Source organism: Lepidochelys kempii, chromosome 1, assembly GCF_965140265.1.
Source record: "Lepidochelys kempii isolate rLepKem1 chromosome 1, rLepKem1.hap2, whole genome shotgun sequence".
NCBI lineage: Eukaryota > Metazoa > Chordata > Testudines > Cheloniidae > Lepidochelys > Lepidochelys kempii.
The window spans coordinates 247305876-247324796 of NC_133256.1; the positions used below are offsets into that span (position 1 = coordinate 247305876).

The window sequence follows — 18921 nt, forward strand, 5'->3', positions numbered from 1 at the left end:
TCTCCCCTCCCGCCACCTTCTAGCAAAAGTAGGCTTGTGTGTGCTTGCATGTTGTATTTATTATCCTAAGGCTTGTCAACATGGTACTTTAGTGCACAGCAAAGGGATGTAAATTTTAATCCTCATGTGTTGCACACTAACCTGACCCAGATGGGGTGCACTAAAAGTTCCTTAGTGCGTGTTAATATAGAGTACATTAACATACTTTTAGTGCATGCCATCAGGCTCCATAGGAGCCAGTAGTGCATGATATGCTAGTGAGGACTAAAATTTACACCCCTCTGTTGTGACTAAATCTCTGTAGACAAGCCCCTGGAAAAAGTGTGATGGGTGTAGGTGTGGGTAAGGATGCGGTTAGAAGAGAGCTTGAGAACAGAGGGGTGTATTGCATTTATCCTGCAAAGTCACATGGTTAGTGCTTATTCTTATGCTATCCAGCAGTGAGTTCTATAGTCTTGGGCTGGTTCTTGCAAAGATTCTGTCTCCCATGACTGAGTTGCCCATATTGATCAATAGTTTAATTGTTGTGGCAGAAGATAGCTGTAAGGGAGAATGAGATGTGGTGATCTCTTGTGTAGCTAGAGCCATAAGAAGCTTATATGCACTTGCTTGCAGTGTGGGTTCCTTCCAATTGTCCAAACATCTGTTTGTGCTGCCGGAGGCAATGGGCTTCCTTCTTAAAGACCCAACATTCCAGCTTTTCCCACATAGATGATTGGGGTACCTTGTGTGGAAGCCCAGCTGGATTCAAGGCGTTCTGCACTGGTACAGTATCAATGGTGTGGACCTAGGAGAAGACATATTGGAGCCATCGTGCTTCAAAATGGATTAAGTTATAGATTTAGGTCCTGATAGCCATAACAGTTGCTGTAATGGCATGGCATAGGAGACCTCTATATGAGGTGACAGCTATGGATGCTGTAGTGTTAAAGTCAGGTGTTTTTTGCTACATGTGATTGACTGCCTCCATGAAGTAGTGGCTTGTTCAGGCTCTAGTTGCAGTTAGGCAGGGGCTTCCAGATTCCCTCAATCAGACTGAAGTAATCACATGCTTTCTGCTTGAGATGGGTTGTACATACATGGGGCTTCATTCTTAAGGAGCTTTTCTCTCTAGGACAGTCTCTAGATCAGTGGTCTCCAACCTTTTTATGCCCAAGATCACTTTTCGAATTTAAGAGCAACCCAGGATCTGCCCTGCCCGCTCACTTCCCCCTGCCCCCATTCCTCGCTCTCCCCCACTCACCCTCACTGGGCTGGAGTAGGGGGTTGGGGTGCAGGCTACGGGCTGGCTCCAAGGGGTTCGCAGCATGGGAGGGCTCTCTGGGCTGACCCTGGGGCAGGGGATTGGGGTGCAGAATGGAGAAGGAGCTCTGGGAAGGAGTTTGGGTACAGGAGGGGGCTCTGGGCTGGGGCAGAGTGTTGGGGTGCTGGAGGGGGTGCTGGTTCTAGGGGGGGGGTAGGGGCTTGGGGTGCAGGAGGGGGCTCAGGGCTGGGGGACAGGGTGCAAGAAGGGGTTTGGAGTACAGGAGGGGGTATGGGGTTCTGGCTCTGGGAGGGGGTTGGGGTGCGGCCTCCTGCCAGGCAGCACTTACCTTGGGTGGCTCCTGGTTGGCAGCGCAGCAAGGCTAAGGCAGGCTCCCTGCCTGCCCTGGCCCCACACTGCTCTTGGAAGTGGCCAACATGCTCCTGTGGCCCCTGGGGAGAGGTGCATAGGGCTCTGCGTGTCACCCCTCTCTGCAAGCACCGCCCCCACAGCTCCCCATTCCCAGCCAATGGGAGCTGCACGGGCAGTGCTTCCAGGCAGGAGTACTGTGCAGAGGGAGACCTGCCCCCTCCGCCCGTAGCGCTGTGCTGGGCTCTTCGGGAGCGGCATGGGGCCAGGGCAGGCAGGGAGCCTGCCTTGGCGGCAGCCATGCTGTGGCACCAGAGAGTATAATCGACTGGTTGGTGACCACTGCTCTAGATGCACCTCTTTTGAGATAAGATCCATGAAGTGAGGTTCAGAGCTTTCACTGACCTTGTATTTCCAGAAATGGTTGATTCAAACAGATAGGATCCTCTCTATGTGAAAGGCAGAATGGGTGTTGTCTCCTGTGCTAGGCAATTCTTCAAGGATGGGGTTGGGCAGTGTACCACAATATGTCTAATTACCGGTTACTTGGCAGGAAAGAGAATCTTGACTGAAATACTGTCTACAATCAATGTGAGAGCTATGTGAGTTGTCTCAGATTGAAGCTAGCTCTTTCATGAGTGGGGCACACCACAGAGATCTGTTTGTGGGGTCTGCGAGCAACACACTATTGGAGTTCTGCATAACTTGTCAAATGATCCACTTTTGAGGGATGCTTTCTTTACTTACTGGATGGGAGTTCATGTACCTTTCCCCCGTAAGTAATGCACCTAAGTGGGTAGAGATCAAGAGGTTAATTTTTCTGGTAGACTCCTTCCAACCATTTAGGAAAATTCACCAATTCCAATAAAAAACATCCATGATTCAGTATGAAAAGACGTAGTTTAGAACAGGGGTCTCAAACTCAATTTACCTTAGGGCCACTGTCAGTCCTCAAATCCTCCCAGCTGACTAATAATGTCACTCTGTCCCCCCAAAACTCTGCCCCCCACCTGCTTAAGGGTCTGGGAGGGAGTTTGGGTGCTGGGTGCAGGCTCTGGGCTGGTAGTGCAGGAGAAGGGGGTGGGATTGCAGGCTCTAGGAGGGGGGAGGGGTGCAGGCTCTGGGAGGGAGTTTGGAGGGGGGAGGGCGTGTGTGGGGTGGGGATGTAGGCTCTGGGAAGGAGTTTGGAGCGGGTTGGGATGTGTGGCACTTACCTGGGGCTCCAAGGTGGGCTGGGCTGGGCCGAGGGGCCGCCACACGCTGCTGCCCCCAGGCACAGCCCCCGCAGCTTCCCATTGGCCGCAGGGATGCTCGGGGTGGTGGCAGTGTGCAGTGGCAGAGCCCCACCCCGGGGCCGCAGAGAGGGGCTGGCAGACGTGTGGAGTGAGCAGGCAGACGCTGCTCAGCTCCGCTGCGCAGCCGGGGCCCAGGCCCTTTTAAATTGCCTGGGGGAGGGGAGCACTAAAGCTCACTCAAGACACAAGCTGAAGTCACCAGTACCAAAGGAGAGCCTTCATTTAATAAGTCCGCTCACATATCAAATAGTTGTAAAGAAGGCTGTTACACTAAAGTTTAATCACCACATTGACATCGAACATGGGCACCTGAGCTTATAAATGTAGTATACACAAAATAAAAAAAAACGTATCTACCTCCAGTGTTAAATAGGGCTTTAGGTATCTTAAAACTAAGCAGTGATCACAGAGTTCCCAGCCCACACCACACTTTCTGTGAGCATGAGAAATCCACTCTACCACTACGGCTGGAGTCCCTACTAAACTATATCTCCACTCAGCTCTTGATATGGTTGGCAATTTTCAAGAGCACTTAAGTGACTTAGGAATCAAGTCTCACTGGCTTTCAATGCAATTTTCACTTTTAAGTCATCTAGGCACTTCTGAAAATCCCACCCATGGACAACCACCTCATGGTAGGGCTTAGGACTCAACATCCCTCTCCTACACTGACAGCATCACATACATAGGTGGTTGAGGAAGGAATCATCAGTGGGCAAGGTGGTCTCATCTGGCTGTCCCTGTACTACCAGAAGCTTCCCCATTTCCTCTTTGTGGTGGCTGGAGGGTGAATGACTTCCTCCCTCCCTGCAAGGATGTTTTCTACTTTGCATCCAGCAGTTACTATTTTGAGCTGCTTTTTTTCTCTTCCTCCAGTTCTACTGCTCTAGCACTATTATAACAACAGAAGCAGCAGCACCACGAGGAAAGGAGGGCCGCTCTATTCAGCAGCTAATAGGCAGCTAGAGAGCAGCTTTTCAGAGACAAAAACTGGAGTTAAAGCCCTGGAAAAGTCCAAATAGCTGCCGAATGTACTCAAAGAAGTTGGGAAAGAGCACACAATAAGTTCTAAACCAGGGGTCTCAAACTCATGGCCCGCGGGCCATCTGCAGCCCACAAACCTCCCCAATGTGGCCCACGGGTCTCCAGCAGTTTTGGGGCTGGGTGTCTCTATCACTTTACCAAGTAAAACTCCCTATTCTCTTATCTGGAACAGATTAGATGACAGAAAAAGCTTTCTGATTCTTTTGATATGTGTATACATTGCACAGCTCTCTCATTGCTGCTTCTTGGCAGGCATACAACTTAATGGTCACATTAACAGGTGTCTGTTTGTGAATTCAGAGAAAAAGTTGGTCTTTACAGCCAGCCTCCGCTGAGTTGACATATGTAAGATTTGGAAGACTGCCACAGAGTTCTGTACATCTTTTTACAAACTATTATTGCTTGAACTTGGCCTCATGAGAAGAATCAAGATTTATCATCAGTGCTCCAAACTTGTACTGGGTTAGAGGTTACCCAACTGTCTTTCCAGCTCGTTTTATTTTCATGATGTCCCCATCTTTAATAGCTACTGCTGAATAACTGAGATCTTTATTAAAATATGAGTTAGGTGTATTTTGAATTCTAACATGTTCATTTTGTGTTGCAGAAAGATTTTTCTCTTTACTTACCTTCTAGTATAATGTTTGAGACATCCTTGGAGTTGGGGTTCTGTTACTGGTATCTTTTAATAGAACATGAAGCTAATTCCCTGCAATTCTTTTTCTGGAAAGGTATAAGTTCTAACAATCACCACCATCCCACCTCTCTCTCCTTAGAGACTGAGGGATTTGTATTTTCTTTCACTGACGGGTCACAGGAATCTCTGAGGTTCCACTGGAAGAAGCAGTATGCAATTCTCCATTCTGGAGCTGATGGCTTTTGAATTTTGAGCTATATTACTTTCTCACTAGTCTCTAAGTAATAGTATCAATTTTGAATAGTGATACTTTTATAAATGGTATCTTCAGAGAACAGATAAGTATTTTTTCTCTGACTTGTAGAAATCAAATCTTCCTCAGTTTTCATCACATTAAGTTGATAGCAAATGTAATTTTAAGAACAATAAAAATACCTCTTTTCTGGAGGCCAGAGTCTATTGGTCCAACAAGTGAAAAATTTTTGACTTTTACTGGATCAAAATACCTTGTTTTCCTGTAAGTGAACTTACTATTGTATTGATTCAGCTTCAACAACCGAACATTGCTTAGTGATGACTTACAGTGCAAGGTAAGTCCTCTCATAATACTAACAGTGGTTATTATTGGCTCTTTCAAGAAGTTGCAGAGTCAGTGGGAAAAACTTGCAAACTGAGGAAGTATAGAGCCCCAAGTGTACAATGTGTTTAAGATCAGGGCATTTAAATACTGCGGTGATAGGTACATTAGAAGTATCTAATCTCTCCCAGACTTGCCTCTTTTGATTTATAAAAAATATATTTTTATCTTTTAGGTATGGAATATCAAACAAATGATTAAATTAACACAAGAACACATAGAGGCGCTGCTGGACAAGTTTGGAGGAGAGCATAACCCACCATCAATATACTTGGAGGTAAGCTTTGAGTATCAAATGAACTCCGTTGAGTTAGTGTAATATGCTGTATATTTTTCAAGTATAAAGTAACTGTCCAGTAGAAGACTGATCGTAATACTTGCAATAGAGAACTATTTCCTCCTTGACTATATAAAAACAAATTATGCTTTTAATACTTAAACATGGAAAAGAGATATTAGTGAGTCTGTCCCTCTTTCGTGACAAGCTGTAGGGTTCCTCCTGAGTAATGTATGTACTACTGAGGGAAAGGCAGAAAACTATTGAAGTAGGTGTGCTGTTACAACTAGTGTAAAACATAAAAGCCTAACAGCAACTTTCCATTCTGTATTCTAAGTATAAAGAAAAGGAGTACTTGTGGCACCTTAGCGACTAACCAATTTATTTGAGCATGAGCTTTCGTGAGCTACAGCTCACTTAATCGGATGCATACCATGGAAATCGGTATGCATCCGATGAAGTGAGCTGTAGCTCACGAAAGCTCATGCTCAAATTGGTTAGTCGCTAAGGTGCCACAAGTACTCCTTTTCTTTTTGCGAATACAGACTAACACGGCTGCTACTCTGAAACCTATTCTAAGTATGTGGAGGTGTGCATATGTATATATCACCACTCTCAAAACCTAAGAGCCACTCTGGTATGGGGGTTTTTTTACATTTTTTTTTTTTTTTTTTTTTTACTTACAGCTTTCCTTCACAAACTCAAGTAGAATCAAAAAATTGTTAGGGTTGGAAAGGACCTGTTTAATTCATCCTCCCTGTTTCCTGAATGTTTGTAATATTTTTAGACCACATTTAAATGGAAAGATAGTACCAAAATAATTTAAGCTCTCAATCTCTCGGTTTTCTGTAAGTACACCTCCACAGGTCTTCACTCTTGAAGTTTCATGGGCACAGAACCATTTGAAGCCATACTAAAGAGCCTCATACCAGCTGCATCTGTATAAAAAGAGGTGCACTGGTACCACTCATTCAGTTTTTGCCCTTTGGTAGGTATTAAAACCATCGTGGGCTAACGAGAAGCCTTTTAATCTTAAACGATAGTTGTTGCCTTTTGGCATTGTGTAATTAAAAGTAAAGATCCTGTTTGAGGTGCTTCCAGCTTTTTCTTTCGTAGGATCAGGTCACGTGCTAGTTATGCAGATATTCGCACAATGTCCTTAACTGTTAAATATAAATAATGTCTTCCCTGTTTAGAACATGGTTATTCTGTGGGAGTGTGAAATGGATATAATGGATGAAATACAAGTCACTGTGTTAACCTTCCTGTGCTAGATCAGGGCACTTCAATCCTGATGTGAAACAGCTTGTTCCACTCATAAGCAGATGCTGACAATTGTGTAGTGGTTTTGCTATGATTAAGTCGCATGTAAAAGTAATATGATAAGCAGTAACAAGCATAAGTTTCCAGTGGTGAAATGGGTTAATTCATTACATTCATGTGCAACTCTAAATTACATAAAAATAAATACATAAATATTACATAAAACACTACATTAAAAGAATATTATTTGAAGTGTTCAGTAGTTCACAAAAGTCAGTGTCCAATTTTTTATCTCTAACAGCAGGGAGAGAGGTATTTAGGGCAGAAAATGCATGATGCTAGAAAAGCCAAGAGTAATCAGAATAAATGGTCTCAATATTATAGAACAAGATGCCTGGTAAGTAAACTTGCTGAATGTTGCAGTTAAGGTCTGTACAGAATTGGAAGAATTGAGATGGGCTGATATTTGGCAAATGGAATCTATAGCTGCTAAATGTAAGGCCATTCACATGGGGAGAACAAAAGTAGGAGCTCTAGACTTACTGAAGTAGAATTGGAAGAAAGTATGAGGGAAAGAACTCAATGGTATTATGGAGCAGCTGGTTGCAACTCCATAGGTAAGAGTTGTGTTGTGCATTGAAAGTAGGAGAGTCAACCTTTATTTTGTCTAGGGAGAAATACAAACTTAAAACAAATTCTCCAAATTTAGAACACTTACTCTTTGAGCACAGTGAATTTTCTGAGAATGTATAAGTAAATATGTTAATTTGTTTGCATTAAAATTAAATTATTGCTTTATAAGAAATTTAGTGTCATCTGTTTTTTGCTCCTAATCTTATTGGAATAACATACTTGAAACTTACCACGATAGTTTAAATTAATTGAGATCTTTAAACTGTTTGAGGCAACTAGTTGTAATTAAGCTATGTTGTTGTGTCTAATTTTTCATGGCTAGATGGGATCAGTTCAACAGCTGAGGTAACTCTCAAATGGGACCATTGTGACATCAATGCAACCAGTCCCCACCCTTCCTGTATATCTCACTTGCATGCAACAGTTTTATTAGTTGTAATGGCTCAGTTGTATGAGGGAGACTTGACATGCAGCGAGGAGTTCTTGGTTAGATTATTTGCCCCAACTGTCCTTGCTCTTTAAAGAGTCTGTAGTGCAGACTAGTGAGCTAGTTATTTGCCTTTGCTCCTTTGCATGTTAAGGCAAAACTGCTGGGTGCCCAAGCACAGAGGGAGCACTTAGAGCATGGACACTGAGACTCTGGGATTGAGTTGTCATTACCTTTATTCACATAGCACTGATTTTACTAATGCAGCACTCTGATAAATCCATTGCAGTTTAAGGGCCAGATTCACCATTACACTTAAGTTGCTTTGCTCTGCTTTGGTGTACTACTCTTAAAAGTTAAAACAATAAATTGTTATTTTAACAAATTATTATATCATGTGATAGCATTCTCTGTGTTTCTTGCTTGGTGTTCATATGAATTTTTTTTTTTAAATGAAGAGAATTCTCAAACCAAAAAGCTGTTACATTCTCTTAACCTAAACTCCATCACATCAGTAAGTTTAAGGATAAAAATATTACAGGGATGTTGTAATTCCGCCAGGAAATTCAGAGATAAGGTTACACTTAAAAGAAATCCAAATTTGTTAAGGTATGAAAATGCATATTTAATCCACCCAGATACCTCTAAGGGATGAAGAGACAGGATTAAAACTGATATTTAAACATATGAAAAAAATATCTAATCTGGGACCAGAAACACTAAAATACTTTAATCAGAATCCTATATTCCTTGCATAACATCACTGCAGGCAGAGATAAGATTGTTTGGTTGCCTTGACTGCATTTCTATATCTAAACATGTTAAGATTTCTTTGATCAACTTGTTTGTTTTAGGTTGGTGCAAGAGTAGTGGTTGGCCCTTACTAGCTTGTTAGAAGTTGCGGTGACACAATTGGTCTGAGACTCTAGTGTATCACAGTGCTGGATATAAAGCAGCCTGACACACAACTAACAAAAACACATCTTGGTCTTGATTGCAGGATTGAAAGTACAAAAATGTAGAAAATATGTTCCACTGTCTGATTAGAAGCCAGTATGGTTGCCAAAGTATGGAAGACAAACGTTGAGTTTCAGCAAGTGCATATGAGCCAATTCAGCAGGAAATTCTCTACATATAAGATAGACTTTAGAAGGGAGATAAGGGAATACTGGTAAGTAAATTACAAGCAGCTCCACAGATGTGCATACCGTTGAGAAATCTAATAAAAATGGAAAAACAATGTGGATAACCTGTGGACCACTATCTTGCCTGTTGCTCAGGCCCTTACCAGGATGCCATCTTCAAATCAGACCTCCTTTGGTTTTCACGACCAGACTATGTCTAAATCTTGTAGATTCTTTTTGCGTGACATACCTAAAATATGCCCTTCCTATCCATCTGCACAGCTAAGACTCTTGTCCAGGTGTTGATCCTATAATGTGTAAATTACTGCAACATCCTTTTCTGTCCTTGACAAATGCAATCTTACCCCATTCCTATCTATTTGGAATGCTCCTGCAAATTACTTTTCTTAGCCCATCACTTTGACCATGTCAACCCTTTCTTTGCATCTCTTTTTCTGTTGAATCAAACCTAAGATGCATGTCTTTGCTTTCAAGGCTCTTCGTGGCCTGCCCTCACCTTTCTTGTCTTCTCATTCACTATCAAGATGTGTACTTTGCCTTAGATTGACCCATGATGCCAGCCTCCATTGCCCACATGTTAAATTTTCATACAAGCACCTGTCATACATGCTTCCTCACATGATACCCCTCATGCATGGGAGGAACTCCCCATGAACATCTGCAAAACTAACTTAGTGTCTTCCTTCAAAACCCTCCTTAAAACTCTATTTCTTTGTACTTTCCATCGGACTTTATCTGTCCATTGTCTCTTGTCTGATGCTTAGTGTGCCCTTTGTTGGGATGCTGTGAACTTAGTTACAGTTGTTGAGCACTGCTAGGGAAAAACTGCTTCAGTGTTGAGCAGTGAAAGATGTGGAAACATGCAAAACATCTTTCTGGGGACTAAAACACAACTTACTTAAAAAAAAAAAGTCAAACTCTTTTTAAAAAGTGATACAACTGGCAGTTGCTGCTGGCTCCTCTTGATCCAACAAGTGACTGTAAAAAAGGGAATGGTGGCTACTTATACAAAAACAAAACAAAACAAAAATTCAGTTGTTGCCACCAAGCACATATGTTTTGTGTGTAAGGTGCTCAGGAATGAAAAATCAGGCAGGGAGACAACCCTTAACCCTCATCAAATGTTTCCAGATACGCTCCTCAGAACACTTGCAGTGAGTCTACAGAGAGCAGTGGTGGCTGTTTTTGTTTCCAGCTGCTCCTGGGGGGGCCAAAGCTCTTCATTGCAAAGAGTATAGATGCCTGTAAAAGCAGCTGGAAACAAATAGGAAGCAGCGTCTGTCCCTCTGCTGGAGTCCACTGCTACTTGGAGGAAGAGAGGAAACTGGAGATGCTGCCAAGTACTAGCGCAGTCCGCAGGAGAAGAATGTTGAGGTGACAATGTAGTGAAGCGTTGGGGCAGCATGTTAAGGGGAGAAGGGAGCTAAGAAAATGTCTACGCAACCTACAAGAGCAAGCCTCTCAACCTGGGTTGACAGCCTTCTCTCTAAGTTTTAGTGCTGGAGCTTCAATCTGAGCTGCAGTTTCAAAGTGCTGTCTACACAACTATACTTAGACCTCTAGTGCCAGCCTTGCGAACGCAAGTCTCTTGTCCTGGGCTCGGAGGCTCACTCCCATGGGCTGTGTGGATATACCGTAAGTGACAGGAACACGTGGAACATAGCTGCAGAGAAACTTGCAGGGGAGTGGGGAAGGCAGAAGAGGGAGAGGTGAAATGAAGAACAAAAAAAAATACAACATGATTAACTGTTGTGACAAAGTTCCTCCTCTGCCTTGGTGGGTCTTGCGCTTATTGGCGGATTTGCTCGCCTCGGAGCTTCACCGCAGCTCTGTTTGGCTGTTTTCGTGAACCCACAGTCCAGGTCAACTCCTCCTGTGTCTGACCAGGAGTTGGGAGGATTTGGGGGAAATCCAGGCCCGCCCTCTACTCCGGGTTTCAGCCCAGGGCCCTGTGGAATGCAGCTGTCTAGAGTGCCTCCTGGAACAGCTTTATGACAGCTACAACTCCCTGGGCTACTTCCCCATGGCCTCCTCCCAACACCTTCTTTATCCTCACCATAGGCCTTCCTCCTGGTGTCTGATGATACTTGTACTCCTCAGTCCTCCAACAGCACACGTTCTCACTCTCAGCTCCTAGTGCCTCTTGCTCCCAGCTCCTCACATGCGCACCATAAACTGAAGTGAGCTCCTTTTTAAACACAGGTGCCCTGATTAGCCTGACTTAATTGATTCTAGCAGTTTCTTGATTGGCTACAAGTGTTCTAATCAGCCTGTCTTAATTGTTTCCAGAAAGTTCCTGATTGTTCTGGAACCTTCCCTGTTACCTTACCCACGGAAAAGGGACCTACTTAACCTGGGGCTAATATATCTGCCTTCTGTCACCCTCCTGGAACGCATTCCTGTCTTTGTTGTTCATTAGTTGTCCCCCGTAATTGTTTGGTTTTCCAGGTCCTGTGGACCCCCCCCTTAGGCTGGGGGAGGATCCTTTAGCAGTGGGCGGGCTTTGCCCACCCACTTCCTGGATCCCAATAAGGATCACTCTCCTGTAGCCATCTGGCCCGACCCTGTCCCGCTGTCCAAAAATAAAACATGTGTCTTGTTAGAAAGCCAAAACAACATTAAATATTTCTAACAAGTCTTCTGTATAAATGATTGCTGTATTTAATCTATCAACTTAAGTATCACCCAGTGTTCTCTAACATGGTTGTAACGGGGCTCTTCTGTCCATACAGCCTACATGGAAAAAAAACAGTTTTGGGTACAACCATGTTTAAACATAAAATTAACCCTCATCTACACTACAAAAATCATTTCACACCATCTCAGGTTTTTCTGAAATTCTCTTTCCATAACTCCTCATATTAGGGCACAGTTTTTCCCAGATTCAGCAGGTACTCTACATAAGAACGGCCATACTGGGTCAGATCAATGGTTCATCTCGCCCAGTATCCTGTCTTCCAACAGTGGCCAATGCCAGGTGCTTCAGAGGGAATAAACAGACCAGATAATCATCAAGTACTCCATCCTGTGTCGCCCATTTTCAACTTCTGGCAAACAGAGGCTAGGGACACTTCAGAGCATGGTTTTGTATCCCTGCCCATCCTGGCTAATAGCCATTGATGGACCTATCCTCCAGTAACTTAACTAGTTCTTTTTTGAACCCTGTTATAGTTCTGGCCTTCACAACATCATCTGGCAAAGAATTCCGCAGGTTGTGCATTGTGTGAGGAAATACTTCCTTTGTTTTTAAACCTGCAGCCTATTAATTTCATTTGATGGCCCCTAGTTCTTGTGTTATGAGAAGGAGTAAATAACACTTCCTTATTTACCAGTCATGATTTTATAGACCTCTGTCACATCCCCCCCCTTAGTCGTCTCTTTTCTAAGTTGAAAAGTCCCAATCTTATTAACCTCTCCTTATATGAAAGCTGTTCCATACCCCTAATCATTTTTGTTGCCCTTTTTTGAAACTTTTCCAATTCCAATATATCACTTTTTGAGAGGGAACAACCAGATCTGTATGCAGTATTCAAGATGTGGGTGTACTATGGATTTATATAGAGGCAATATGATATTGTGTCTCTTCTCTCCCTTTCCTAATGAGTCACAACATTCTATTAGCTTTTTTTGACTGCCGCTGCACACTGAGTGGATGCTTTCAGATAATTATCCATGTTAACTCCTAAATCTCTTTCTCACATGGTAACAGCTAATTTAGGACCCCCCCCCCCATCATTTTATATGTATAGTTGGGATTATGTTTTCTAATGTGCATTACTTGGCATTTATCAACATTGAATTTCATCTGCCATTTTGTTGCCCAGTCACCCAGTTTAGTGAGATCCCCTTGTAACTCTTAGGTAAGTCACGGGTCACTTGCTGGAGGATTCTCTGCTCCTTGAAGTCTTTAAACCATGATTTGAGGACTTCAATAGCTCAGACATAGGTGAGAGGTGTTTCGCAGGAGTGATGGGTGAAATTCTGTGGCCTGCGTTGTGCAGGAGATCAGACTAGATGATCGTAATGGTCCCTTCTGACCTAAATATCTATGAATCAAAGCAGACTGCTATCTTGGGTAGTTTTGTATCATTTGAAAATTTTGCCACCTCACTGTTTACCCCCTTTTCCAGATTATTTATGAATAGGAGTGGTCCCAGTACAGACCCCGGGAGGACATCACTGTTTACTTCTCTGCATTCTGAAAACTGACCATTTAGTTCGATCTTTTAATCAGTTACCAATCCAGGAGAGGACCTTCCCTCTTATCCCATGTCAGCTTACTTTGCTTAAGAGCCTTTAGTGAGGGATCTTGTCAAAGGCTTTCTGAAAATCTAAGTACACTATATCCACTGGATCACCCTTGTCCACATGCTTGTTGACCGCCTCCAAGAATTCTAGTAGATTTCCCTTAACAAAAAACATGTTGGCTCTTCCCCAATAAATCGTGTTCATCTATGTGTCTGATAGTTCTGTCCTTTAATTATAGTTTCAACTAGTTTGCCTGGTACTGAAGTTAGGCTCATCGGCCTGTAATTGCTGGGATCGCCTCTGGAGCCCTTTTTAAAAATTGGTGTCAAGTTAGTTATCCTTGAGTCATTTGGTGCAGGAGCTAATTTAAATGATAGGTTACATACCACAGTTAGTAGTTCTGCAATTTCATATTTGAGTTCCTTTAAAACTCTTGGGTGAATACCATCTGATCGTGGTGGCTTATTACTTTTTTTATTTTATCAATTTATTCCAATACCTCTTCTAATGACACCTCAGTCTGGGCCAGTTCTTAAGATTAGTGACCTAAAAAGAATGGCTTAGGTTTGTGAATCTCCTGCAAATTTTCAGCCATGAAGACCGATGCAAAGAATTCATTTAGTTTCTCTGGAATGGCCTTATCTTCCTTGAGTGCTCCTTTAGCATCTTGATTGTCCAGTGGCCCCACTGGTTTAGCAGGCTTCTTGCTTCTGATGTACTTAAATTTTGTTTGCTGTTACTTTTTGAGTCTTTGGCTAGATGTTCTTCAAATTCTTTTTAGGCCTTCCTAATTATATTTTTATACTTCAATTGCCAGAGTTTATGCTCCTTTCTATTTTCCTCAACAGGATTTAACTTCTACTTTTTAAAGGTTGCTTTTGTGTCTCTTACTGCTTCTTTTACCTTATTTAGCCATGGTGACACTTTTTTGGTGGTCTTACTATGTGTTTTAATTTGGATGGTAGTGTCAGGTTTTCAATTTACTTTTGGATTGGTTAATACAGAAAGAAAAGATGAATAAACATTGTATAGTTTTGCTTTGGAGAAGCTGCAAGCGCATTTCGAGATTCTATAGCACACTTTGATAGCATTCTGTATCTCAGCCACTAAAAAACTGCCCTCTGGAATTAGTTATCTGTTCTTAAAGTGGTGGAAGGACAATTGCTGAAGTGCTGTTTCCCCAAATGTGCAGTGTATGATTAGCTATGAGAAAAGTCCCTTTTCTTAAAAGGTGGCTGATCATATTGCAAGCACCCTAAAGGAAAATTGCATATATGCACTTTTAGGACTTAAATTTTTATTTTTTAGAATCCTCAAAATAAGAACTAGGGTCACTTTTGACACTAGCAACAAGACTGATACTCTACAGCAACTGAAGAGGTAATGTGACATTGATGCAAAAGGAGACTTCAGGGAGGAAATAGATTAAACTACAGATCTATAAGTTCAAATTTGGTATTAGAAACATATTTTAGTTTTTGATTATGGAGAAGCTCAACATGTATACAGGTACAGAGAGGTCAAAAGCAGTCAGCTTGGATTTATAAAGGAGAGGCCATGCTTAAAAATCCAATTAATTTAAGCAAGTGATAATGAGAGCCAACAATAGTGACGTAGCAGACCTATTCTGTTTATCCACTTAATGTTTCTATGAACCCACATTTACAGTACTGTATAAGTGACAGTATGCAACGATGGCAGAGAAAGGCTTTTGGAAGTTTAAAGAAGTGATATAGCAGTAGTAACATGCCAGAGTAGAGTAATTCTGTAAATGGGTACAGATTAGGTTGGAGCAGGGGTTCTTAAACTGGGGGTCGGGACCCCTCAGGGTCACGAGGTTATTACACGGGGAGAGGGGGGGATTTGCAAGCTGTCAGCCTCCACCCCAAGCCTCGCTTTGCCTCCAGCATTTATAATGGTATTAAATATATAAAAAAGTGTGTTTAATTTATAAGAGGGGGTCGCGTTCAGAGGCTTGCTATGTGAAAGGGGTCACCAGTACAAAAGTGTGAGAACCACTGGATTGGAGGGTGTTGCTAAGGGTTTTTCAGGGGTCACATCTACACCTGCTCTTTCAAACTATTACACTAACACCCTGCATTAATTGCTACAGAAAACCTAGTTTGCAAATGTACACACAGTATGAAAAAGAGAGCTAATCAAAATATAGGAAGAGGAGTAAATGGTTTTATGGCTTTTATTTTTGTTTGTGGGAATCTTCTTCCTTCCCAATTCCTTCTGTTGAGAGACAGTCAAGAATTACAAGGATGGAGATGGGGTTGTGTTTTCAGCTAGCATAATTTCTCATCTCCTTTTCTGGGTCTCTAAACTTTTGCTTTTCTGTATTAGGGAATTTTGCCATTGACTTAAATAGGGCTAGGATGAAATTTCAGTTTTCTACATAATTCAATGTCTTCAGCAACCCATAGATTTACTTAACAAGATAACTTTCTCTGCTGTAGATACAGCATGTAAATTGTAGATACAGAGAGTAAGGTTGAAAAGAACTGGAATTGCTAGATCCCAGATCGTTTCATATTGCTTCTTGGACTACCAGGAAAGTGCTACTATGCAGGAGCAGGGGCACAGTGATACTGAGTTATTGTGTGGTATTCTCCCCTTTGGGTGAGTGTAGGAATAAATACAACACTTGTATAAATCTGCACCTAACTTAAACCTATGCCCCTGACACATACTCAACTGGTAAAATGGGTTGGGACAAAATCTGAGTGCCTAAAGTTAGGCTCCTAAATCCATATTTAGTTAAATAAAAATATCCTGGCTATCAATAGTGCTTGACCCCTGCAGCTCCCACATAGTTTGGTGGCATTGGGGGGTTCTCAGTGCTTCTAAAATCAGGCCATATTTGTTTAGAAGCCCAGCTTGAAGATCCCAGATCTGGAAACCATGACATAAACTCTGAACGTTCACACACTTCAGGGCTCTGATCTGGTCTCTACCTACTTGAGATAAGACTTAGTTTCTCACCAAAAGTCACTACTCCTGCTAGGCAAAACCCACCTTTTTCCACTTGATATTTTTTTTTGAAACCTTTTCCCTTCTTGACATTTCTTGTTCCTTAGAAGAGTACTAATAGAATGAGTAAAGTCTGGTTATGGCCTAGGAAAGTGACTCTAAAAAAATGTACATTAGATTTCTTTTATTTGTTGGCATTCACTTCTGTGTAAAGTTAGAAAACGCTCACTTCATTTGTAAGGTGAATTAAGACCACCACAAATCAAGATGTTCTTTTATAAAACTTCTCAAATGATTACCAGCAGCAATGATTCTGGAAGCAGAATTTTGCTGACACTTCTGCAGAATATACTGCAGTTTGATTCTCGTGGACTCTCTCACTAGTAAATTTATTGTGTCAATAGGTAACTATGTTTAAGTTTTTAAGAGGTTTTACTTTTTCACTTGTATTGATTGTGGGAGGGGAAGGGATAGGCAGCTATATTATGGTATGTGAATGTATACACACCATATATAAACACACCAACTGTGTGTAACATTTTGGATATGCTCTCTAATTAGCCTGTTTAAAAGGTATAGTACATGCATTTAAAGCTGTTGCAGCTTCATTAGTATTCTCACTTCCATTATATCTTTTGTTTATATAAATGAATTTGGCGTAGTGTCTCAGATAACCATAGCATTCTCTCTCATGCAGTTAATATGTGGAAACTTCAAAGTAAAGGATTAGCCCTTTAAATGAAGAGTTTAGGGGCAGTGGCTGAGTGGTTAATGTGAACGAGGATATGCAAGTAGAAATGACCACATCCGAGATGGAAGTCAGACTCAAACAGCTTAGTGGGACTGTCATAACCATACAGCTAAGGGTAGCCTAGAATTCCTCCTTACCTGTAAGGGCTTAAGAAGCTTAAATAACCTGGTTGGCACCTGACCAAAAGGACCAATGGGGAAAGAAGATAATTTCAAATCGGGGAGGGGAGAGGCTCTGTTTTTGTGTGCTTTCTTGGGAAGCAGAGAAGCATCAGGTCAGAAAACTTTCTCCTATAAACCATCCTAAAAGTCTCTCATATTACAAAAATTGTAAGTAAAAGCTAGATTATCTTTTATTCTGCTTGTGAATTTTTCCTCTGCTGGAGGGAGGTTTATTCCTGTTTTTGTAACTTTGAAACTAAGCCTAGCGGAAGTTCTGCTGTGTTTCTGAATCTTTTGTTACCCTGTAAAGTTATTTTCCATCCTGATTTTTACAGAGATGATTTTTACTTTTTTGTTTTTAATAAAATCCTTTTTTTTAAGAATCTGACTGATTTCTCTATTGTCCTAAGACCCAGGGGCTTGGGTCTGTGATCACTTTGTAACCAATTGGTTAGGATATTATTCTCAAGCCTCCCCAGGAAAGGGGGTGTAAAGGCTTGGGGGGAAATTTTGGGGGAATAGGAACTCCAAGTGGTCCTTTCCCTGATTCTTTGTTAAATCACTTGGTGGTGGCGGTGTACCCTCCAAGGGCAAAGAATTTGTGCCTTGGAGAAGTTTTAATCGAAGCTGGTAGAAATAAGCTTAGGGGGTCTTTCATGTGGGTCCCCACATCTGCACTCTAGAGTTCAGAGTGGGGAGGGAACCCTGACAGGGACTAAATCTCCCCGGATAATCACCATCCAAGAAATTAAAGGAATTGGCACATGAAATTGCCAGCTCAATAGCAAGCATTTTTAATGAATTTGTAAACTTGGAGGTCATACCCCATGACTGGAGAATTGCTTATATAGTACCTGTTTTTAAGAAAGGGGAGAAAAACTGATCCAGGAAATTACAGGCCTGTTTGACCTTAATTGTATGCAAGGTCTTGGAACAAATTTGGAAAGAGAATGTAGTTAAGGACATAGAGGTAAACGGTAATTGGCATAAAATACAACATGATTTTACAAAAGGTAGATTGTGCCAGACCAACCTGATCTCCTTCATTGAGAAGATAACTGATTTTGTAGACAAAAGAAATGCAGTAGATCTAATCTACTTGGATTTCAGTAAGGCATTTGATTTAGGTTTCAGAGTGGTAGCTGTGTTAGTCTGTATCAGCAGAAACAAAAATGAGGAGTACTAGTGGCACCTTAGAGACTAACAAATTTATTTGGGCATAAGCTTTCGTGGGCTAAAGCCCAATTCATCAGATGAATGGGGTGGATATATATAACAGTACATGAAAAGATGGGAATTGTCTTACCAAGTGGGGGGTTGAGACAGTTCAATTAAAGTGGGCTATTATCCAGTTCCACTTCTGAAATTATTAGTTAAATTGGAGAAGATGGGGATTAATATGAGAATTGAAAGGTGGCTAAGGAACTGGTTAAAGGGGAGACACTGAAAGGTGAACTCTCAGGCTAGAGGGAGGTTACCAGTGGAGTTCCTCGAGGGTCAGTGTTGGGACCAATCTTATTTAATCTTTTTATTACTGACCTCGGCACAAAAAATGGGAGTGTGCTAATAAAGTTTGCGGATGATACAAAGCTGGGAGGTATTGCCAATTTAGAGAAGGACTGGGATATCGTACAGGAGGATCTGGATGACCTTGTAAACTGGAGTAATAGTAATAGGATGAAATTTAATAGTGAGAAGTGTAAGGTTATGCATTTAGGGATTAATAACAAGAATTTTAGTCATAAGCTGGGGAGACATCAATTAGAAGTAACGGAGGAGGAGAAGGACCTTGGAGTATTGGTTGATCATAGGATG

At 41.9% G+C, this 18921-nt stretch overlaps 1 protein-coding gene across 3 annotated transcripts in view; it reads left to right on the forward strand.

The window, feature by feature from the left end:
- BRAF (B-Raf proto-oncogene, serine/threonine kinase) overlaps positions 1 to 18921 on the forward strand; it is a 119306-nt gene that overhangs the window by 11521 nt on the left and 88864 nt on the right. For all 3 annotated transcript variants that reach the window (XR_012156060.1, XM_073322392.1, XM_073322400.1), the window contains exon 2: positions 5401 to 5502. Coding sequence is in view for 2 of the 3 variants with exons in the window: in XM_073322392.1 (XP_073178493.1) it covers positions 5401 to 5502 (102 nt within the window). In the remaining variant the exon portion in view is untranslated. The remainder of the gene's footprint in view (positions 1 to 5400; positions 5503 to 18921) is intronic.